The sequence below is a fragment of the Eumetopias jubatus genome, unplaced genomic scaffold (genome assembly GCF_037043125.1).
Source record: "Eumetopias jubatus isolate StellerSeaLion01/CBP00866 unplaced genomic scaffold, mEumJub1_p1.0 scaffold_6, whole genome shotgun sequence".
Taxonomy (NCBI): Eukaryota; Metazoa; Chordata; class Mammalia; order Carnivora; family Otariidae; genus Eumetopias; species Eumetopias jubatus.
The window spans coordinates 833,664-856,969 of record NW_028274812.1 but is presented as its reverse complement, the minus strand read 5'-3'; the positions used below and the strand labels follow the sequence as shown (position 1 = coordinate 856,969).

General features: G+C 50.5%; 1 protein-coding gene across 9 annotated transcripts in view; it reads right to left on the bottom strand.

Annotated features, from left to right (window-relative positions):
• The window catches only part of WDR27 (WD repeat domain 27), a 156,871-nt gene that overhangs the window by 113,020 nt on the left and 20,545 nt on the right, over positions 1 to 23,306 (bottom strand). For 6 of the 9 annotated variants that reach the window (XR_015768281.1, XM_028103235.2, XM_028103234.2 and 3 more), the window contains exons 7-20: positions 22,862 to 22,913; positions 21,531 to 21,601; positions 19,608 to 19,725; positions 18,285 to 18,405; positions 17,006 to 17,109; positions 15,970 to 16,037; positions 15,670 to 15,791; positions 15,165 to 15,247; positions 11,990 to 12,068; positions 11,163 to 11,240; positions 9,290 to 9,387; positions 7,936 to 8,025; positions 3,710 to 3,831; positions 2,576 to 2,709 (exon numbers count right to left, since the gene is read on the bottom strand). Coding sequence is in view for 6 of the 9 variants with exons in the window: in XM_028103235.2 (XP_027959036.1) it covers positions 2,576 to 2,709; positions 3,710 to 3,831; positions 7,936 to 8,025; positions 9,290 to 9,387; positions 11,163 to 11,240; positions 11,990 to 12,068; positions 15,165 to 15,247; positions 15,670 to 15,791; positions 15,970 to 16,037; positions 17,006 to 17,109; positions 18,285 to 18,405; positions 19,608 to 19,725; positions 21,531 to 21,601; positions 22,862 to 22,913 (1,340 nt within the window). In the remaining 3 variants the exon portion in view is untranslated. Of the gene's footprint in view, positions 1 to 1,285; positions 1,793 to 1,977; positions 2,409 to 2,575; positions 2,710 to 3,709; positions 3,832 to 7,935; positions 8,026 to 9,289; positions 9,388 to 11,162; positions 11,241 to 11,989; positions 12,069 to 15,164; positions 15,248 to 15,669; positions 15,792 to 15,969; positions 16,038 to 17,005; positions 17,110 to 18,284; positions 18,406 to 19,607; positions 19,726 to 21,530; positions 21,602 to 22,861; positions 22,914 to 23,306 lie in introns of those variants that run through there. The other 3 variants (XR_003609287.2, XR_015768282.1, XM_028103236.2) reach the window with 3 other exon arrangements.

Below are 23,306 nucleotides of genomic sequence, written 5' to 3'. Positions count from 1 at the left end.
AGGCGTTTAAGTGGGGAAGGCAGCTGTAGCCCAAGCAAGCAGCAGGCCTGGGCAAGGGCCTTTCTCCAACAACCTCCATGGGGCATCTCCCCAGACGGAGGGGGTGAGGCCGCCCGGGCTGCGCACGACCACCCACTGGAGGGTCAGACCGCTCGCAAAGGGCCGTGTTAAGCACGTGCGAGGCGAGCATGGAAGGGATCCAGCGTGAAGGCCGTCTCCACGCCCCAACTTTGGCTGCTGGACCTGAAGCAAATAGTCTGCAAACACAGTACTTCTTTCCAAGGAACTGCATTATCAAAAATGTGAAGACATTAAAAACACCAGGGTTGCAACAACCAGTAACCATTCAGTTCCTAATACCTGGCCCCAAACTCACTCCAGTGGAAAGCAGGCTAGTAAGACGGGGCAGGCACATGACGCCACACCGCAGCCTCGGGAGACAGGGGCCAGGAGGCTGCAGGGGTAATGCCACAGGGAGCCCCGGGCACTCTCTGCTGTCTGCCCGGCCACGGCGCCCGCGTCCTGCTCAGGAGCAGCTGGGACCCCATAGATACATCACACCTGAGCCAAATCCATCCTGGCCTCAGCACACATTTCTTGGCCAAGTGGCTGACCTAAGAGTAAGGCAATCTTCTGGCTGAGACCCGGGGACACCTGCCATGTGTGTTCCTCCTTCACACTTAAAAAGCTACCCAATAAGGCTACTAAGCTGAAAACTTGCCCACAGGTCTCCCGATGGGCACAAGGGACTGTGGGTGAAACAGAACCCACAGTGACTCGCAAGACAGACCCTGAGCTCAGACTCCAGAAACGCAAGCCCATTCAACCTCACGCGCCCCACAGTGAGAGCACTGACGCGCTGATGTGGGGGTGACGCCACACGTCTGACGGCTGAGGGGAGTCTTGCAGCTATCTGCCCAGTTTATAAACTGACAATCCCTGCCCGCACGCTCCCAAGGCAGGTCCCAGCCCCAAGGGCCTGAGATGCTCCCAGGGGTCTGCTGCCTGCTGGCTCCAGCACAGTCTCCCCCTTCATGTTGCTGTAAGAATATGGATGTGACGCCTGGAGCTAGAGCAGCTACCTGGAAATCATAAAGCGAAAAGTAGCAGGACAGCACCAGCACACAGTCCTCAAGCCTGCGAGCCTCCTTCCTCCAGATGGCTCAGCTCCAGGCTGACATGAAACACCACAACCAGGTACTTAGTTATAGCAAGGAAGACAGCATGGCATCCCCTGCAGAGAGGATGGAAGGACAGACAGCCTCCAGAGAAAGACAGAACCCACCTCACTGTGTGTGCCACACACAGCTCGCTGCTGGCACAGAGCAGACGAGTCTGAAATCAGCCCCCACGGCCCCACGTCCACACGTGCACAAGGAAATCCGGCACAGCACTGGTTAGAGAACAGGGGCGAGTCGGAAGAAGCCGGATCTCCGGCGACAACAGGATGGGCGAGGACGCTATGGCACGAACCTGTTGCAGAGAATTTCATAACAGCTGCTGCGAACAGACTGAAGTCACATTCACAGGCACGGCTAAATCTCAGAAACAGAACTCTGATTATTATGAAAGGTATGTTGCATTAGCAAATATAAAACTGTGGATGGGAAGCAAACACACCAATCTCAACATGAGGAAAGTTACCACAGCCAAGACTGGAAGCAGCCAGGTGCCCGCGGTCGGACGAGTGGGTAAAGATGGGGTGTATGTACACGCGGGGGAGTACTACTCGGCCGTCAGAGCGGATGAGACCTTGCCATGTGCAACACGGATGGGCCTGGAGGGTTTTATGCTAAGTGAAGTAAGTCAGAGAAAAACAGATACCCTATGACCTCACTTATATGTGGAATCTAAAACACAAAAGAATAACAACAACAAAACAGAAACAGATTCATACAGAGAATAAACCGGTGGCTGGCGGGAGGGAGGGGCGGGGGGCAGTGGGGGGGTGGGCAGAATAGGGGAAGGGGACTATGGCACATGGGTGCTGAGGGAGTGCAGCTCAGGGCGTCCAGTGAACGGTACCGGGTACTCTGGAGGGTGACGGATGGTAGCTACACCCGCCATGGTAAGGACAAAGAAAAGCAGAGGAAAGAGGGGGTGGGAACTGGCCCAGGAAGGCAGGCCACTAATTATCCCCATAATGTTGTATTCCTTTAAAAATACGAAAACAAAACAAATGTTAATATTTGCACAGGGAAGTGTGAACAGGTGTTCCATCTGTATATTTAGCACGTGCGTGTGTGTATGAAACAGTTCCCGTTTTAACGTCACTACAAACACAGTAGGAGTCGTACCACATAATATCAATCAGACGCGTTGCTGAACCAAGGTCAGAGTTCCACGTTCCAAAGCCCCGGAGCCTCTCGTCACGCCAAGGCCCCTGCGTGAGGCACTGCAGGTGAGCTCTGAGGAGGGAGAAGCCCATCCCTCGGCTCTCACCAGCAGCTTGCAGTGAGGTGATTCAATTTTGCACAACATGTGTAAATGAAAACCCTCTATTTACATACGACCCAGCAGGAAACAAGGCTCCCCCCACCATGGAGGGAAAGGAAGCAAAGAGCTGGCTACGCACCTTTGGATCCCATCCCTGCAAGTGGCGACGTGGTACTTGAGGAGCTGGAGCTCGGGGCCCGAAGACAACAATATAAAAGTGTCTATGTAATAAAACTGTGCAGACCGAGCAGGCTTAGAAAACACATCTTTGCCCTGGAACGTAAATCAGTAGTCATGGCCAGCGTAACAGAGGCAGACAAGACACACGCGGAGACTCTTTCCCACCAACCCACACGTCTACCCTAAACGTGGCCACACTTCCTTAGAACCGGTTCACCATTCTGTTTCTTCTTCCCGACTACTTCTGAAAGATGTCACATGATTAAAGTGTTTCTGTAATGAGTATTTTGAATCCCAGCCATTTAAAAACTTAAAAATAAAATAAAATTGATACTTGGCAGTGAGGATATTAAGTAGTGAGGATTTTATTAAAGATAAATTCTAACCGTGGAACACAGTTCTGAGGCGTCAGTGTCACGTGCGAGATGACAGTGTCAACGACCCTAAAACAGACCCGTTCCCTTGAAGCTGCTCCCAAACGCCTCGTCCCGGAGTCCCCAGTCTGACGATTTCCCTTCCTGGCTAGTCTTCCTAGGATCCAATCCCCCTTTCACAGTAAGACCCGCAGGAGATAAACGCTAACCACAGCTTGGAGAATCTGCAGTCCCCCAGCTCCTGATCTGACTCGTGGGGGTGAGGCCCTGTGGTCACCTCCCTCTCCCACCTCAGCTGTGACATCAACACCACCGCCCTTCTCGTCTCTCCCATTGTCTCCAAATGGTCTCCTCTAAGCACGCAAAAACACTCACAAGTAACAGTGCGTGCGGACAAGTGCACATGTGCCCGTGTGCGCGCGCGCGGCTGTCACACATGTACGCAAGTGCACACGTCTCCATGTGTGCGCGCGCAGCTGTCACACATGTACGCAAGTGCACACGTGTGTGAGTATGCACATGCATACATGTAAGAAAATGCTGATCACTGACCACCGCGGGTGCACCGGAGCAACTGTGGTTCATCCCATTTCCCACGCTCCTGGTGAGAGCTCCTGGCCCCATGAAGGTGCTGGCGTGCCTCTGTGACTGCCGGTCTGGGGGCCGCGGGGCTGGTCAGTGAAACCCCACCCGCAGCCGGCGCTGGGGTGGCCCGTTACCACACACAACGCGAGTTCTGCCCCACGGAGTGACCACAGCCGCAGCGTCCCGTCCCGGGAGGTAGACAACAGCCACCGGCCATCATGGCTCCAGCACACGGTGCTCACCGCCCCGTCGTGACCTAACGGAAGACACAAACACAGGTGCCCCTGGGACTTCCATCCCACAGAACGCGGCTGTTCCAGGAGCAAATCGCCAGGCCAGAGGCGTTCCTAAGCCATGCTGGCAGCAGTGAGACCAAAGCCCGAGGATTCCTTTAAAGGCTCAGTACAGTTTGTGAAGGAGGTACTTCAAAAATGTATGTTTAAAACATGGAGTTCAAAATTACGTGTGCATCTGTGCTTGAAAAGAACATAAACTGTAGAAACTCACAAAATGTAGCATTATAAGAGGTACGGAAGTCTGTGGGATTCACAATGACACGTCTTCAAGAGCTGTTGCTCTCTCAACACTGAAGGAAAAGGCAGAAGGATTCGCTGCGTGCGGCCACATACGGTCTGACTACTGTTATGGCTGTCGGGGTCTGCGGCGCCGCCAGCAACAGGCTGCATGAACACGCCCCACAGGGCCCGCAGCACGCGGGGGTGTGCAGGAATGAGATGAGCAGTAACGTTCAGGCCCATCACCGGGTCGAGAACATACCGGTTACTTGCTTCTCTCTTCCTATCGAAACACCTAAAGAGAAGCTCTACTGTGCCAACCGCAGTGTGTCCTGGGGGCAATCTCTGTCACTGAGAGGCGCGTGCACTGCTGTGGGCCGGAGCCTGACCGGCCAGGCACCGGGTTGGGCACCCAACGCGGTCCGTCAACCACCGCAATCGCACAGGAGGTCAACGGGACGGCCCGTCCTTGCGCGCGGGTTCCCCGTCCCCCGCCTGCCTCAGCTCCACGCGGCGCAGAGAACAGACGCGCACCCCTGCGGGAGCCGGACGCTCTACCACTGCGCCAGGCCGCCAGCCAGCCCTGCTCCTTCTCAACCGGGCGCCGGCCGTCTCCCACGCAGGCTGACCTCTGCATCCTGCCTCCAGCAGAGGCCCAGGAGGCCGCTTCAAAGGGTCCTGCCCCTGCTGCCACCAGCCATGCAGAGGAGCCCAAGGACAGGGAGAGCCAGGCTGCTGGGGAAATGAAAACCGCGGGCTTTCTGGAGTGGAGAGGGGCAGCGTGGGCGGCTGGGGTGCAAGCGCCCCTGCCACGGCACAGCTGGGGAGTCTGGATGGTGCTGTGCCACATGGGGCACGGAGACAGGCCCAGGGGCCCCAGCAGCACAGCAGAGCCACCTTTCCCTGCGGGCCCCGCGTCGGGCTGGGACGGCAGAGAGAGGACCCGCAGACGCGGCCGCGCGTCTGGAAACGCGCCAGCCTCCGGCTCAAGCACTCTGTAACCGAACGTGCACGGAAGCCAGTGCCCCCATGAGGACATTCTTGCTGCTGCGGCTGGACCACCACAGAGGAGACAGTGAGGGGCCGACCAGCCAGAGAACCAACTCGGAAGAGATGGAAAAGGCAGGAGAGATCTATAGAGTAGGCACCGCGACCCAGGACAACCAGAGTCGGATTTCCCGAATAGCTCTGCTGCCCTCTGGTGTAGGTTTCTGGGAGTTTTACCAGAAGGACAGAGGCCCCATTGCACCAGGCTTCAGGTCTGCACCGTCGCTGCTTTGCTGAGAAATAGCAAGGCCGGGGGACACCAGGGATGGCACCTGTGACGCTTCACTGCAGGTCAGTGTGTCTGAGAAGCCACGACCACCCGCTAGCGTCCCATGTGCTCTGGGCCGTGACGGGTAGGCGGCTCTGCCTGTTCTGGCCTGGGACCTGCAGATGCACCTGTATTTCCAGCTCAGTGGCTCCCTTCCTCAACATCGCATAGGGGAGCTCAGACCGCCACCGCCTTACCCTGCAGTGACAAGGCCGACAAGCCACGAGTCAAAGGGACACGGGCAGTGAAGTCACCACCATTTAGCTGGGTGTAATTCTTCCCAATTGAGCGGTAATCCACTGCAGTGGGGACACCCTCTGCCCTGCCATCCCTCCCTGCTAACTAGTATTCTGGGCCTGGGCGCCCAGACAAGGTCAGCTGAGTTACCAAAGAAGGCTGAAGTGCTCTTATCGCAGAAACCCTAAACAGGCACCCCTCTGCTGGCCCCCAAGCATCACCGGGGCACCGATGAGCCCACCCAGTGCATCAGCCAGTAAGGCAGGGACAGACCTCTCTGACTCCGAATGAGAACACTACACGACCTTCTCCTCTGAGCCCCAGCCTGCACCAAGCAGCTGTGACCACAAGGCCCGGCGCAGGGCCCCAGCTCCAGCCGGCCAGCGTGCCTAGCAGGGACCTTGGCTGGGCTCCTCCCTTTCCTCCCCTCAGCACAGCTCCACGCTGCACACACTGCCTTCTCGCTGAACCACACTGACGGCCTCCCGTCTTGGATGGCAGGTGCCCCTGTGGCATGCACACTGCAGCGATAAACCTCAGGAATAGAATGAACAGGACACGAGACACATCCGAGTCCTCCCCTTCCCTGAGGCCAGGGCCTGGCTTGAGGTGTGTGACCCCTGACGCCACAGAGAAGGAACGCAGGATGGCCACAGTGTGGCTGAGACCAAGCGGACTGAGAACTTTTAACACCAGAAAGCAAGATGTTCTGAGCTCAAGTTCACCCTTTTCTCAGAATTGGTTTTTAAGCATCTCCGTAATATTTAATAAAATCTTAACTAAATTTAATCTTGTGAAGTGGCTGGCCCCAGAATTCCACTCTTCCACCCCGCAGCCTTGGGCACATCCTCCTGCAATGGCTGAGATCCATCCACCCGTGTCCTCGAGCATCTGCTCTGTGCCCAGCACTCGCTGAGGGACGGAAGCGGGGTCCCCGCAATGCTTGTGCTGGACAACAAGGTGTGATGGGCGGCCTTCCACATTCGAAAGCACAAACATGAAGCCCTTACTAAATTAAATGCCATCATGACCACTGGCTTTCAAGCTGGGATGCACAGCTGGCCATGCTCTCCTGGGACCCAGTCCTGAGTTCTCTAGGATGGGATTCTAACTTAGCAACCAATTTTAACCACAACAAAATATCCAGATTATACTGGCCTCATTTGTCCTGGATTGTGATGAATATTAAAGCGCTCATTTTCCTGCTTTTTGTGTGAAGTGTGGAGAAAGCAATTGTATTTTCAAAGTTGAACCATATGACTAGTAACCCAGTGGTACGAGGCGGAATGGTGTCCTAGAGCAGGTGGGGTGGGTAAGAATGACACTTTTCCCCAAAACACAAACAGGGCACTTTTTTAAAAGGCAAGTTTGAACATCTCCTGCATTATTTGAATTCAGCCACAAGCCCTATTCCTGCAATAAAACAGACAGAGAAACATCCACATCCAACATAATTGCCATTTCTATCAATTGTTGAGCGATAGACACCCAGGCGGAGTCCTGGGCACATTCAAGGTGCCTTAACAGGAGCCTTCAGAACGACAGTTTGAACCCCAGGAGGGATGATGTGGCTGTGGGCTGGGAAGCTGCCCTCCAGAAGGCCCCCCAATGCTGTCAGGAGGCCCGCTGTAGACCCTGGAGGTACCCGAGTCTGGAGGAACACTGTGGGGCATGCTCCTGCCCCGCTTCACCCACCATGTCTGCGCCTCACCCCCTCCGCCAGGTGCTCCCTCCTCTACTTCACAGAAACACCTGGACTGGCAGCATTTCTGGGTTGTTTTTTGTGTGTGTGTTTTTGCTGTTGCTAAAATATCTACCAAGTGTGAGTCTTGCAGTGAGGGGCTCCAGGAGCCTGACCGAGAGTGGGGGTAGCTCAGAATCTGTCAGGAAGCTACAATAGCAAGACTTCCAACACCTTTGCCCTCACCTCAAATCTACTCACCCGAGAAACATCCTCACCTCATTACATTTATAAAAATGTCTGTGTACAAACCGTCCTAATTTTCCAAACATGCTTTAGTCATGTCTGTGAGATCTGACTTTGCCCCTCCCCAGCGACTTTGTAGAAGCTTAGTTCCCTGACCATGGGGCACTGTGACAGAACTCCTGCAGCCTGGCCTTCCTGGTTACACCCCTTCTGCCCAGTTTAGTGGGGCCAATCTAGTTCGCTAAACCTCCATGCAAGCCGTAGTTCTAGTCCAGTCTGATCTTGAAGAGAAGAGCAACTGTTACCCAGGACCAAAAGGAGACCCACCCATAAATTTATAGTAACTAAAATTAACACACATCATACCTGAAAAAACAGCAGGTGTCCCAGTGAGATCAGCACGGAAGACCAGCGACAAGTGGTTGGCTAAGCCGCAGGCGAGCCACCGTCCATCCCCTGCTTAAACATGGTAAGAGATATCCCTATAAAATCACAGCTCACAAGAGTCACACTTGCAACAGTAAATATAGAATCTGAGTTAACTTGACGTTCGTTTTGTCAGTGTGAGGGAACCTAAAACAGCACTTGCTCAATAGCTAACCACCACACTTTGAGGGTCCACCAGGTGGCATCCCCCAGGACGTCCTTTAGAGAGGACCTGGGAGTTAGGTGCCACAGGGCTAGTCAGAGTCAGCACGGGGTTCTGAACCCAGAGAACCTTAACCCCCAGGGCACCCTGCCTCCCATCAACAGATTTTAAGACACATAGTATTCAGCTATGCAAGAATATTTAAACCTATCCCTAACACAGGGCAGAACTAAGTTACAGACCAGCCCCCCCCCCATGATTTTCCAACTCATGGAGCTCCTACTTTATTTCTAATCATATCATACAATCACGTGATCATAAATAAGCAAGACTATCTCACACCACAAAGGTACTTCACTGATGATACTATGTATCTTATTTCCCAAAATCACTCAAACATGCTTTAGCTAAACTTACACGAAAAAGAAGGGAACTCAGCATAGTTGGAAGTAATGAAAACAGCAGGAATGCCCTCAGAATGCTGAGGGGTGGCCTTCTAGCCACCAGACTGAGGGCAAACACATCTTCTCACCTCCAGGTATGTCTAGAAACCAGAAACAACGTGTGCTTCTGAACAAGAGCTCAGATCGCAGAGCCACCTGGACGGGAGCTGCTCCCCACTTCCTGCAAACTCACTTAGGAAAAGTGCTGAAGGCCCAGAAAAAGAGTCTGGCAGAGGCATTTCAATGTGCTTGAGAGAACATGGCTGTCCCCAGCCCAAGACGCGCTGGGCCTGCAGGAAAGGCTCCATCTGAGGAGGGATGGCAACCACACAGGACATCGAGGTAATCCGCCCTGAGCGGTCTCCTCCACCCTCTGCGAACCAGCCCCCCACCCCCTCGTAGCTCCCTCCAATGCTACAGAGGAGAGGGTCACACACACACCGCACAGACTGGCCGAGCCTCCAATTCCAAATCCAGGAGCTCCCACCTACAGCAGCGGCCGACGCAAGCGGGAATGCCCTAATGCCAGTACGCTCAAGGGCAACGTGAGCTTTGATTTTAATCCAGACTCAAACAATGCCAGAAAACTTCACACAACCAAGATTTTTAAAGCTCTATTTACAACGGAACAGTGGCAGTTGAGAGACCCTTGGAAACACAACGAAGGGCGGCCCCGGGCACAGCGTACCTGAGTACTGGACACAGCTCACAGCCGCCGGACCGTGCGCGATGACACGCTGCTTGTGGACTTTGGTTGGTGGAGAACTCTCCAAAGGGTATTCCTTACTGGAAGGAACATCAGAAAAATGAAAATCGAGAGTTCAAAGTGAGATGAGAAATAAAACAATGGACTAGAAATGGTGGATTCTCCCCTATTTATATGCACAATTTCATTCTATCCAACTTGAATACATATAAATACACACAGAGCCATGAATAACTCTGTAAAATGCACTTCCACTCCATTTTCAGTACAAACTGTCAAGGATTGCTCATGTTCACCATACACTGAAGTGACTCTGTGAGGACGTGGTGAGAGAAGACACCCTGCACTTCCTGGTGTCGCCCTCTCTGTGGGCGGCCATCACACTAGGTACTCTAGTACTCTATAGATGGCTTGTATCTGCCGTGGGAATAACCACATCCCCAGGCTGTGAGACAGACCACGGCGGCTTGCAGGAAAGGACCGATGGCCGGGACCCGTGCAGGGGCAGGCTGGGTGGAGTGGGTCCTCCCACTGAAGGCATCCATCTCTTGAGGCAAAATCTCCTCAGTGTTCATGTTCAGCACCTGGTTTGGCAGCCTCTGGGCAGCAGCAAGGCCATGGGCACCAGAGGCCAGGCTCCTCCCTGGTGCCCATGTGGCCCCCACAGCCCTCCCACCCCAGCGGAACCACCTGTCACGCAGCACTGCTACGTGCTTCAGGGAATGTGGAAAGGCGCCAGGCGCACAGCAAGGGCAGAAAAAGAAAGTAGCTGTGAAGACAGGCTGTTGTAAAAGCTGGAAGTTACTGGTGACAACTTACACATTTATTCACACCTTTAGAGGCCGTACAAGCTGGAAAGACTGGCCTTGCAAGCCTGCCCCACAGCCAGGCAGCACCATCCCTCCAGAGTGAAATCTGGCAGGTGTTTGGAGGAGCCCTTCCCTGAGGACACTGGCCTGTGTCCGGGACGTTGTTAGGGGTCCTCCCCTCACTGAAACCCCTCAACAATGCCCCACAGGCCAGAAACCCATCAAAGACCGTCGGCTCTGTCTGGAGAGCTGGGTTTCCGTAGGAAAAAGTCACCAAGAAGATCAGAGTTGAGCATGGCTCTTGGTCCTGCATTCCATCCCCAACCATTGGTCTGAGTATCACAGGGTCTGAGGGCACCTGCTGGGGTCACATCCCTGCCATCCATGACCTGCTGATACAGGAGCAGCAGAGCAGGGCAGGAAGAGCATCGGGGCGTAGGAGAAACATTACAAGACTAAGTAAAACCAGCATTCTCTGTGCTGTGGACGAGAGCAAGTGACATTTCAACACCACAGCCTGGAATCTCTGTCCAGATGAGGTCATCTCCAAGTGTGGGACTGGGAGGGTCCTGGAGGGCCCCCCCCACACCTTCTCATCCAGGTACACGGGGCCTGGGGACCAGCAACACTGGCCACAGTCCCGCATGCACTGCACAGCACCCGCGGGACAAAAAGCACGTCCAAGTCTATGCGCTCAGCTCAGGTCTGCTCACATTCTTCTGTCCAGTTATTACCTAACAAACTTATCAAGAATGATCCATCATCGACCACAACACTTTCTAAAACAGAATTTTAACAAAAATTAATACTCCTAAGTTGTTAAGGTGGTAAAGATAGCAACCTGTCTGAAAAAGGGTTGATAAGGAAGAACTGAATGGGACCAAAAGGGCATGTATATACAAGTGACGTATGCACATTGCATGCACATGTGCTCATATATACATGCAGACTCACAAGCTCGCACAGCTGTTTGAAAAAAATTCACTCAGAGTATTCAAAGGGTCTCTCCAAATTACACATTTACTTCGGGCAAACCAGTTACGTACCCCCTGTGACAGTCCCTACGTGGTAAAGAGCGGTCACCGCTGCTCCTGGTGTTGGTCTTTGGTGAGAACAGAGTTATGCTGCAGAAAGCAAACACGTTACCCTCAAAGATTACAGTTCCAAGCTTCTTAAGAGACCTGCATTTTGCAGCAAAATGTAATATATATTTAAATATATTAATGCTTTCAGTGTCCCCTGCTGGAAATACACTGAACATTCAATTACTTCAATTGTAACAACTACCCTTCCACTGACACATCTGCAGTATAGCATTCTTGGGACACTGTCTCCTTTTGGAGAATGAAAGTATAGGATCACAACAGAAACTGAACTGCATTTATGGTTTATGGACGTTATTTGCGAACCTACTCAGAAACAGAAGTGAAACCACTGGGAAGTAATGCTGAATCCTACCTTTAATAAAATCAAATTATTGAATATTGGCAGTAGCTGAACAGTCACCTGGTACTGGCCTGTTTTTCAGATGAAGAAACAAGACCCCAGAGATTCTGAGACACAGAGTGCCGAGCCCCAGGGATGCATGCTGGACAGCCACACTCCCACCCCACACCTGCATCCAAGCCTCTCGGAGCAAGCAGCACATTCTGCATCAGGCCGTGCCCAGAGCCATCAGGACAAGGGGCAGGAGAGGGCGGCCCGGCCCTGGGCCACAGCCAGGGACTCTGCATTTGCCGCAGGATCCACAAGACCCCTGGGTGCTGAGGAGGGGCTGGGGCCCAGATGAGGGAGGATGGGAGAAGAGAGTTCAGGTATACTGAACCCTACCTGCATGGCCCAACATGAGCAACCTATGAGCCCATTTACTCACTGTGGTGTGGACGCATAGCCAGACGACCTCACTTTGCTGTGGAAAACCAGGGGCTGGTCCTTAATGGTGCTCCGCATGGCTGCATAAAATGAGTGTCAAAAGTAGCAAATACTGAACATGACAAGAACAAAGTTCCTTGAAAACAGAAAAGTTCACACAAATGGAATGAGGTTATTACCTATAAACGTAAGAGGTCTCATACCTGATGCCAAACCAACCATTACCAGCAAAGAAGGTCACATCAAGGTCATTAAAAGCATAAGAAAACAACAAGAAAATGTTTTTCTCATTCCTCAAATGATACTGAATTGCAGTATGTTCAATGCCACATATCTCAAATACTCTGCATGAACATGTCAGCTCAAGGTGTAATAAAACAGGCCCCACACAAATCCCAGTCTGTCTGAAATTCTGTCCACGGGATGCTAAAGACCAGCTATCAGGAGGAATTCGCTCCATAAATCTGTGACAAATACATCTTTTCTACAAACAAGTATAGCAATGATCTTAACTCAAATTCTCGGTTAGATTCTTTTTTATCATAAGATAGAATAATAAGAAAGATAAACCACTAAAACATAATTACAACAGTGCCTTTTAATGGCAATAAAACTTATTATCCTATTTTTAACCTAAGTCTTCCACAACACTGCAGACTGATAAAAACTCTGACATTGCATGAACTTACCACAAATACTTATAAATCTCAAAAATTCTCTCAGATGAAATAAAATTCTGCCAGAATTATTTATATTTACATACACTTAATACTTGGTATCCAATATGAATATTCTGTACAATAGTATAAAATAACTTTAGAAAAATGGATAATTGTATAATATTGAGTTATTTTTAAAATAGTTCTCTTTTATTTTAAACAAAGGAATTTAGTTCAGTTTCTGACACTATTTCAAACCTGTAACCTGGACCATATTCCCATCAAAAACCAAGTGAAACTAATGAGCAAATCACTAAAATGACATGTATGTGACCAGGAACCGGGGACGCATCCCGTCCTACACAAGGCAGATCCGCCCCGGGGGGAGGGGGGAGGCAGGCTCCTCAGGGGAGACCTGGAATAAAACTGCCCTCAGAGGGGACCCAGAAAACCTCTCTCCACCTCAATGTCAAGCGAAGGAGAAAAAAAATCTCCAAGAAAAATAAAGCCAACAGTAAAATATTCTCAGGATCAGGTAATAAAGTTACAGATGCATTAGTGTACTTGATTATGAGAAGGTCTTAAAATTACTAGAATAAAGCTCATCAATATGTAAATGTCTATTATTTTGATAAATGCCCTAAGCATTAGAGTAAAGCAATTCTTCATCACAGATATTTCTTCTTTCTATGTGCTTTCTGCAAGTAGAGGGATGTGAATTTTTAGATTATAGGATAGCTATAAAAAAGTCATTTTCAGTAATTTTCCATACAAATGTTATTTTAAACAAGACATAAAACCATCATTAAAAAAATCAACAATTTGAAATTTCACCACTCTCTGGATACAGAGAAATTATAAGCTTTGTAATAACCTTACTATTTATATAATTGTTCTTATCAAAGGTTTTGTTCTACACATCATTTAGCTGTGATGCACGGTATATCATATACCCCATCTGAATAAGATGATCCATACTAGCAAAAAATGAAAAAAATCCATTTTTAAGGGTAAATCTAAATAAAACATATGCAAGAACAAAAGCCAAAGAAATAAATGAGTTCGGTAAAAAAAGTAGGAGAGAGAATCATAGGTCTCATTTCACAACAGATTTCCACATGGAGGCGTGCTGTGAGATCATGCTCCTGAAGTGTAAAGTCGCCCACATGTGGCCGATGAAAATGGCCACACTTACAGGGAAAAGACAGATTACATCACTAGCCATGTAACATATAGATTTCATCCCACAAGTAATTCTCCTTGAGTAAAAATATACTTAGAACTTCAATACACCAAGTAAAGCCTCTCCACTTTTAGTAACACACGGACATAGGAATGGACAGTTCTTTGAGGAAGCTGCTATTTAAATAAGGACTGGTAGCTGACTTCCTGCTGAGCAATCCTCTCAGCTGGGTCTTCAGACTGAAGGGGAGGGATGGGGAGCACAGAGAGACAGAGCAGGTCAGAAGAGCAGGAGAGAGCCGCAGCTCAGAAACCCAGCAGGGATGACCCGATCCCCAGTGGCCCTGGCCAGGAGTGACCTGGGAGGGTGGCAGCCGGGGGTTCTGCACTATCTGTCCCAAAAGGACAGTCAAGGATTTCAGAGGGTCTCATGGGGAAGGGAGGGGACGGCTGGACACAGGGGCTCACCAGGGTAGGAGGAGATCTGCAGGCGAGGAGAGCCTGGAGGTCCAGCAGGGGGGCACTCCATCCTACCCAATCCTGCCCTGTCCAGGAGCTGGGTCCCTCACCAGAGATGGAGATAAAAGCAGACTGACTGAGCACCTCTATTGTTTTTTAATTAGGTCAATAGAAGCTTAACAAGACTGATAAGGACACTGAGTTGGTCACTGAAGGGAAAAAAAAAATCATTATCAATGATTCTTACAATGGAAATAAATGGAATGTAATGATGTCTATCATCGTAAAACAGAAGTTAATTTTAAAATCATTTCTTTGTAAAAAGCAACATGTGAATTTGTTTTCTGCTTATAATAAGAAAAATTTTTGAGGCAATCGGGAATAATTTATATGGGCTGGCTAATACAAGAATTACCATTGGTTTTGATGACGTCACAACTAGGTAAGCAAATGTCCACATGTTTTATAAATGCATGCTGAAGTATACAGGGGAAAAATAACATGATGTTTGCAATGTGCTTGAAAATTATTCAGCAAAGAGAGGCAAGAAAAGATTGCTCCCATGATAAATGACTGGGCATCCCTGGGTACCACTGCTCTTCTGGCCACGAGAAACATCAGCATTTTTAAATATTTCTGAATTCCTATGAATTCTACCCAATTCAGGAAAAGAAACATCTAGCACATTCCCTACCACAAAGAGCATGTAAAGCATGTGAAAGGTAGGGAAACGAAGGAACACCAGAAGGGAGGAAACACTGAATTTTCATGCTGACAAACATGAATTCACAAAGCAAGAGAATGGTGCCAATCAGCACGGGGCCGAAGGGCAGCACCAGCTTTGTATACTGGTATTCCAGAGTGCATTGTACTCACCGGACTGTCTCTGAGGAGCTGGCTGGGTCCTGTTTTCCTCAGCAGGTCTGAAGTACAGTGGAGAGGTGGAGAGAACATGGGCGCTAAGGTAGAAACACAAAGTGCACCAGGAGAGCAGACTCACATACTGGCCTCATAGCTAGGAAACGTACATTTTAAGGACACTCACAAGCGATGAGTAATTCATGTACATATGGGTGTGCAATGTTTGGAAACAGGCTTACTCTTATCCTTCTAAGAAATAATTTTTAATATTTTTCATAAAAGTGCTATTTCATAATTTACATTCTATCCTGAAATACAATAGTTTTGCATTAAAATAAACTATGAATCATTTAGTTTTAAACAATATAGAAGCAATACCATGAGCAATCATTGCTCTCAAACAGGGTTAGTACAGTTGGGAGTTTACTAAACTTTACTTTTCTTTCTTAAGGTCAAAAGGAATCGAAATTCCACCAGCTGGTAAAGTGGAAGGTGTACACCCTACTGAGGAAGACTGTACCGAGGCAGCACGGAGAGATCCCTTCCCGCGTTGTGCCCCCGCTGAGACCTCACCAGAGCAGCAGCATAGATTTCCAACAAGGCGATCTTACAGCCACACAGGGACGTGAGTAAGCAGACGGCCTGCACGGACAGTCAACAGTGAACACACAGGACCCCACGGCAAGCACAGCATCAGTCATGACATTAGCAGCTACGGTATAGCTGCACATGGCACCGTGCGCCTCATAAACATGCCGCCTGCCAACCGTATGGCCGCCAGGGAGCTAAGCGGCACAAGTACAAGAGCTGCGGGACTCACCTTCTCACCACCGACCTTGCTCATCACTGCACAGGATCCGGCAACTTGAATGCTGGAGCTCCTGAAATCTTCGTTTTCGGCAAAGAGAAACAAACCAGCGCTGCTGATGGGGTAAGTGGAGGGAACCACCCACTCACGGACACATCTCTGCACAGAGGCCTGTGTGGGGGCTGGCAGGTCTCAAGCCCCGAGGCCCTTACAAGAGCCCTGCCCCTGGAGCAGCCCCGAGTCACGGAGAACCACAGACTCTGTGCGCAGTGTAGCCTCGGGGGAGCAGGGAGAACAGAGCTCCCGGGGCAGGTTCAGGTGAACCTTCAGGGCGAACAGGAAGAGAAACGGGAGCTCTGCTTTGGAGGGTTCAGGCAAAGCCCCACAGGTGATGAAAAGGCGCAGTGACTTCCCGTGAGAATGGTGGCATGGGCTGGCCCAAGCTAAGAACTCAGACTCTGTCCCCAGAGCACAGGGGCCTTAAAAGAAAAAGAAGGGAGCTTGCATTTACCGGTGACCTCGGCTGCAGTGCACACAGGGAGGGCGGAAAAGGAAGCGTTAATCATGCCTGCATTTCGGGCAGCGGCAGCTCCACGCACGGTGGTCATGGAACCTGAGGACAGGAGCCAGGGTCGGACAGGAGGGTGCCCCAGCTCAGTTCAAACAAGCTGTCTGACAAGCTGACGAGGCCATCCAGTCACCCAGTCATGGTGCTGTCTCCAGTGGGAAATACTGACAGGGTGGACTTGAGAATCCTTGGTAGGAGCTTGGGACAGAGGCGGGAGTGCTAAAGAGAACAAGTGTGCCTCTGCACACACATGGAAGATGGGAGGGCTGGGGGCCAAGGGAAGGGAGACCACAAAGAGGTCGGAGTGGACTCAAGGCGTGTCCTTGGGACCCCGCGCACAGAGGCTGCCTGTGGCCCGTCTGCACATTCTGATGACTAGGCCTTCTACACCAAAAGGGTCACTCTCCCACATGCCAGAGAAAAAGATTAATTGAAGTTACATGAAATTTATATCAAAGATGATCTGAACTTTGATCTTACCCTTGTAATGTAAAACGGCTTCCAGTTCAAAGTTTGCCAAGTTAAATATGAATAAGCCAGCTGAGCTTCCAATCCACAAGCATGTAGTATTCTCAGAAGGAAGACTAATTTTAAAGGAAAAAGAGAAAACACCCAGCTGGTCTCCCTCCTCAGGCTCCCATCCCACAGAGCGCCACGGAGCAGGCCCTCCTCAAGCTCTTCTAGGCAGCCGGCTCTTGGCATTTAGGATCTATAACTATCCTCGACTAGGCTGGTATTTCGGCTTTCCTGGACGCCTGCTGTCTGGTGAAGACAAGTACTAGGCAGCCACAGCCAGATCCCAACTCGACTGTGATCTGCAAGGTTTTCCCTTCTCTGAGGCCACAGGACTCTGCTCAGGTGGGCATCCCTGTGAGAGGGGCAGCGCGGCACCTGCAGGTCCTTCCACGCAGTGTCTGGAAAGGAGGAAACCAGCTCAACAGGAAACAGACCAAAGTAGCAGAACCCATGAAAGGGCAAACACAGCTCTGCTTTCTCTTCTATCTTCTGATATACAAACTAGATAAACGTTAATAAAGGGACCAATAAGCCCCTCTGGCTGTGCCAGACCTGGGACTCTGAACAGCTCTCGGCGCCCTCTCTCCCACCTTCCTCTCGGTCCCCTGAGGCCTCTGACCACCCTGACTTCCTGGGCTCATTCTCGGGCCCTCGTGCTCCCACAGCCATCCCCAAGTCAGCCAAACAACTGCACCCCAGGGGAGGAAGCCCGGGCTGATCCTCAAGGAGCTCCAGCACAGGTCATCTCAGATGGCTGTTCCCGCGCAGCCTGTGTCGAGGGGCAGACCCAGCAGGGCACCTGTGCAGAGACCTGGCCCACAGCACAGCCGCTCCCCTTCCCATCCCCTCCTCATCCAGGGAGACCAGAGGCCCCTCCCTCGTTGTCCCTAGAGCTTTCTGTACTCAGTAGCTAAAGCCATCATAGTTCGTCTGAAATGTCTGATGTAGGGCACAGATGGGGGAGTATTAGAATGAGTTATGATTACATCCCCCTTTACCTCATTACAGAGTCAAGATCTGCCTAGACTTTGGTGAGCAAAATTAAAAACAATTTCATTTCTTTTATCAAACAGACTTAAAAGTAATTGACCAGGTTTACCGAATATGCAATCCTAAAAACACTTAACAGTTATTATTACTTAAACAGACAAAAATACATTGGCTTTATTTTAATCATTCTTAAAAAGTGAACCTAACTTAAGAGGATTTCCTCAGTGGTGTTGGACAAGTTCATCATACTCACCAACCACACTCGGCAGGGAGAACGAGGGACAGATCACATGGCCCCAGCCCTAGGACAGGGAGGCTTGCTTCAACCTCCTCTCCTTTCTCCAAGCCATCTGTGCAGACACGCTGACCCTCTTCTAGGAAGAGAATTATTGATAATCTGAGCTATGGGATTAAAATGGTCCGGAGAGTTAAAGGCAGACAGTTGGTAGCACGGTATATTGTAGGAAATACATGTGGGCTAGAGTAACTTGGATCAGATCATGAGTCAAGGAGAATAGCCAGGCTTACACGCAATAAAGAACAAGATTATAGGGGCGCCTGGGTGGCTCAGTCGTTAAGCATCTGCCTTCGGCTCAGGTCATGATCCCAGGGTCCTGGGACTGAGCCCCACATCGGGCTCCCTGCTCAGCGGGAAGCCTGCTTCTCCCTCTCCCACTCCCCCTGGTTGTGCCCCCTCTCTCGCTGTGTCTCTGTCAAATAAATTTAAAAAAATAATTTAGAAAAAAAGAACAAGATTATAAATGCAGAGTAGTCCCCATACATGAGGTCTGTCAGGAAGAAAGGTGGAGTTCCAAGCACACCTAGACTTTAACTCTGTTCCTAAAGCAGGATCAGGTTCATTTCCTAATAAATGGCACTTACACAAGAAATAATGAAAGCCAAGATTTAAAGCCTTAGGAAGAAAACAGATATATTGGATAAAGGTAATTTCTGACCTTCTTTCAACAGAAATAGCTTAAAGCCATCTATGAAAAAAAAAAAGACACAAACTAAGCCAAAAGGAAGAAGAACAGTGATGAGAAGCTTGAGGGCAGTAGGGAAAAGACATCTGCTGTAACAGGAAAGTTCACGGATGGCACATGCCCACAAGAGAGTAAGAAGTAAGCCCCCCTTTCCTGCAGAGCATCCGCTCCTTTTGTGATGCGGCGTACAGACTAGAGCAACTGGGAGGAAGAGAGGCGTGGCCACGCGGAAGCTACTGTGGGGACAGAGAGGGCTCCGGCAGAGATGGGGGCCGGCCCAGGTGGGCCGGGGCCTCGGCCCAGGACAGCCATCAGAAGCGGGGAAGGGGCTGCCCTGGGCTGGGGGGGCACATGCTCTCCTCATCAGCGGACCTCACCCCCGGCACACAGGATGGCCTCACTGCCACTCCACCCCACCCTCCCTCACAAGAGCCCCCTGGTGCTGGTGCATGTCTGAGGTCAGATGCTAGACTTCTCCCAGTAACAACTGTCCTTGCCCTGAGCTCTCTTCAGCTCACCTAACACAGGACCCTGGCAGGCTGCTCAGGAGCCCCGCGGGCAGGGGCCCCGTGGGACGGTCTGCGTGATGTTACCTGGCAGGCTGCACAGCCTGGACTCAACCCTCCTGAAGAAACTCTCGCTCTTCTTCTTTAGGTCAACCCGTGTCACACAACGATAATGATGTCCTTCAACCAAGCTGAAGATCCAAAGCTGGAAAAGCCAACAAGGCACAGACCGCAAGTCGGCCATCACAGGGCACAGGTGAACACGTGGTACAAGCCCAAGGAGAAGGGTGGGTGTGGTGCCCGAGACCAGCCCCGCGCAGCCCGAGAGGCTGCTCAGACCCTTCCTCTGCCGGTCTGACCTCTCCCTTCCCCTTCCCGGCACCACATCCATTCAGACCGCTGACACCAGGTGCAGACACGCCCTCTGGCTTATAAACCACTGCCCAAGAGGGCATGTGCTCTGATCCCCACTGGTCCAGGCCAGTCTCTCTGAACCCGACACCACGAACCCACAGCTGCAAATACATCGGGCACATCACCGGGCAAACACACACAGTAATAGCAGCCACCTTTGTCAAAAAGAAAAATAAAATTTCTTCCAAAAATACATCTGTGATATTGTGATTTATAACAATAAATACATGTCTTTGGACTTCCTCCCTGTTTCCAGCACAGACCTCTTAAAACCCTGGGAACTTCCTAAGAGTGACAAAGGTGTCTTTTGTTGTGTTAATGAGGTGACTTTTGGAAAGCCCCTAAGGGTGGGGGCAGGTTGCCAGGAGAGCCAATCACTGATTAGAGGCTCTGAACTTTCTGTCCCACCCCCTGACCTCCAGGGAGGGGTGGGGGCTGGAGGTTGGGTTCAATCTCCAATGGCCAATGGTTTCACTAATCGTGCCTCCACACTGAGGCCTCCATGAAAACCCAGCTCCCAGGCTGGTGAACACGTCCACCGCCCACACCGGGAGGGCGACCCTCCCCAACCTCGCCATAGGTGCCTCTCCTCTGGTGCTCGTCGGTGTCCTTTCTCACGTCCTTTAACAGATTGGTCAACTGGGGGCACCTGGGTGGCTCGGTCGGTGAAGCACCCCACTCTTGGTTTCAGCTCAGGGTGTGATCTCAGGGTCTTCAGGCCAAGCCCCACGGTGGGCTCCCCGCTCAGCCCCTTCGGCGGGAGTCTGCTTGGGGTTCTCTCTCCCTCTGCCTCTGCCCCTCCCGCTCGTGCTCGCTCTCTCCTTCTCTCAAATGAATAAATAGATCTTCATAAAAACAGACTGGTAAACTGGTAAATAAGCATTTCCCTGAGGTCTGCAGGTCGCTCTAGCAAATCCGTCGAACCCGCACAGGGGGTGTGGGCCCCTCCGGTCTGCAGTTGGGCTGCACAGAGCCTGGGGGACCCGCAGACCCACTGCTGTTGTCGGTGTGTGAAGGGGATGCCGTCTCCTGGGCCTCGGCCCCTCGCCTGTGGGGGCTCCAGGCAGACAGTGTCAGAACTGGGTGCAAACGTAGGGCACCCGGCTGGCGTGCTGCAGGCTGCCCAGTGTGGGGGGCACCCCGCACACGTGGGGTGACCCGAAGGGCTAGAGGCGAGGTGTTCCGTGTGAAGGCAAAGGACACTTACATGGGAGCGAGAACTGCATTATTTCCTAACAGGGTGTCTTGCCCAAATTATCTCAACAGCAACTTTTTAAGAAGAGAACAGTATCCATGATTTGTGAATACACCTGAATTGCTCACCTAAAAAAAGTAAGTTTTGAAAAAAAAATCAAGTATCTTCAAATTTTTCAAACTGTATAAAGCGGGCTCTTCTGATGGCTGTGGGCGGACGCGTGTGAGTGTGAGCCCCACCCCAATGCCCAGGCCCCAAAAGGAACGGCTTGACTACCGGGGTCGACAGTTTCTTCCAACCAGAAAGAAGACAAGGAAGTGTTGGAGCAGAGATCTCTCTGCAGGCGTTCACATAGTCATGATGGTGCTTGGACCTGGAACTGAAGTCTGTGCTTCTCTCACCTGGCCGTTTGCGCATCCCGTCACCAGCTGCCGGCTCTCCGCGTCGATGAGGAGACTCAGGAGAGGGGAGGCTATAAACAGAGTACAGAAATATCTATCTGTAAATACTTCAACCGAAAAGTATCCGAGTTTTCCTTACAATATCTTTTTTTAGTCAAGTCTGAACGATCCTGAAATAATTTCTTCACCAGGAAATACAAACCGTAAGTGCGTACACATTCTGAGAACCTGTGTGCATGGGAAGGTAGCGAAGCTGTCCCACATAAATAGCCTGGGGGCAGCTCCCCGTGGAGGTGGGAGCCTGACTGGCACAGTCCACGCGGCACCATCAAGGCCCAGCAGCTCGAGCACCCACACTGTAAAAAGCACTACCACCCAATAACTATTACACTTGCAACAGAAGTAACACATTCATGGGATTAGTCTGGAAAACAGCAATTAAACGATGCCTACTGTTTAAAATGTTGCCTAGAATGTCATTTAAAAGTTATTCTGAATCTAAACTGTCAAGAATTCAGAAGGAAAATTAAGATAAATGGACATTTAAAGACACTGCATGCCCTAAATAAACTATAAATGACATCAAAATCAAGTTAGTAATTGTTTTCTTGACAGTCAAATAATAATTCCACAAATTAATTTCAGGAAAATAATTACAAGGTAATTCCAAGAAATGTGGTTTGTCCCTGAGATTGACGAATGTCTTCAAGTTGATAAAACACCCTACTCAGCACATGGATGAGTGATGTCAGGAAGAATGGCTGAATCTCAGAGAAGTACGACCGTATCTGCTCAAGGTCACAAGGCGCCTGCATATTCGCAAAGGTGTATTTCTGTGTGAGTCATCCCAAGAAAGGGGCTCCCTGTGCAGAAGGATGTGCACCAGGAGCATGGGAACACCGGCCAGGAGGTGTGTGGAGACCTACGTGACCTGTTGTAGGGACTCACGGCCAGACACACAGTTTGAGCAAAGGGTACAGGCGCTGAGAGCTCAGGGTGGTACAGAACTTCCTGCCTAAGCACAGCCTCTGATCCACGAGGCAGATGTGCCCTGCAGAGGCCTGGCTCTGCACCTGTTCCTGGGGACAGCAGAGGGGGTCAACACGTTTCTTCCAGCCCACCAGTATGCTTTTCAGACTGCAAGCATATGCTTAATTGTAAGTTAAAAACTTCAAGAAATGTACCTGTTAAGTGAATCCTTAAAGGTGTGGATGGGAGGGAGACCCTCAGACCCCCTTGAATGGGACAATTCCAGCTTAAAAACACACACTGAGAGAATTTGACTCCACAAAGCCCACCGACAAAACAGACATACAAGTTTTTAAAGTTACCTGTTAACACTGATGAGTTGTAGATTAATGATCCCATATGATGATCCCAAACCTTTGGAAAGACGCGTTTCTTTAGAAGAGATATAAATTTTTTTCTGATCTACATTCCTGATGTAGCTTGAACTAATACTTCTAACTTGGTTACAAATTAATTCATGTGAATGGTTACCTAAAGGAGAAAATAATAAAATAGGTATATAAATAATAAAACTGTAGAAACACAATAAAAGATTTCGGACTCATATGGGGAAAAGCTGGCATTTCCAGAAGTAAAGATCTATGGGTTTGGAAGACCCAAGCCAGGGCTGCAGACATCCCCAGCACCAATCGACACTGCCCAGGGGAGGTGTGCGGCCACAGTCACTGCCGTCTACTGCCAAGGGCGAGGGCCTGTTTCCAGACACGCTCTGGCACTTTCCAAACTCAGCTCCCATCTCAAAATCCC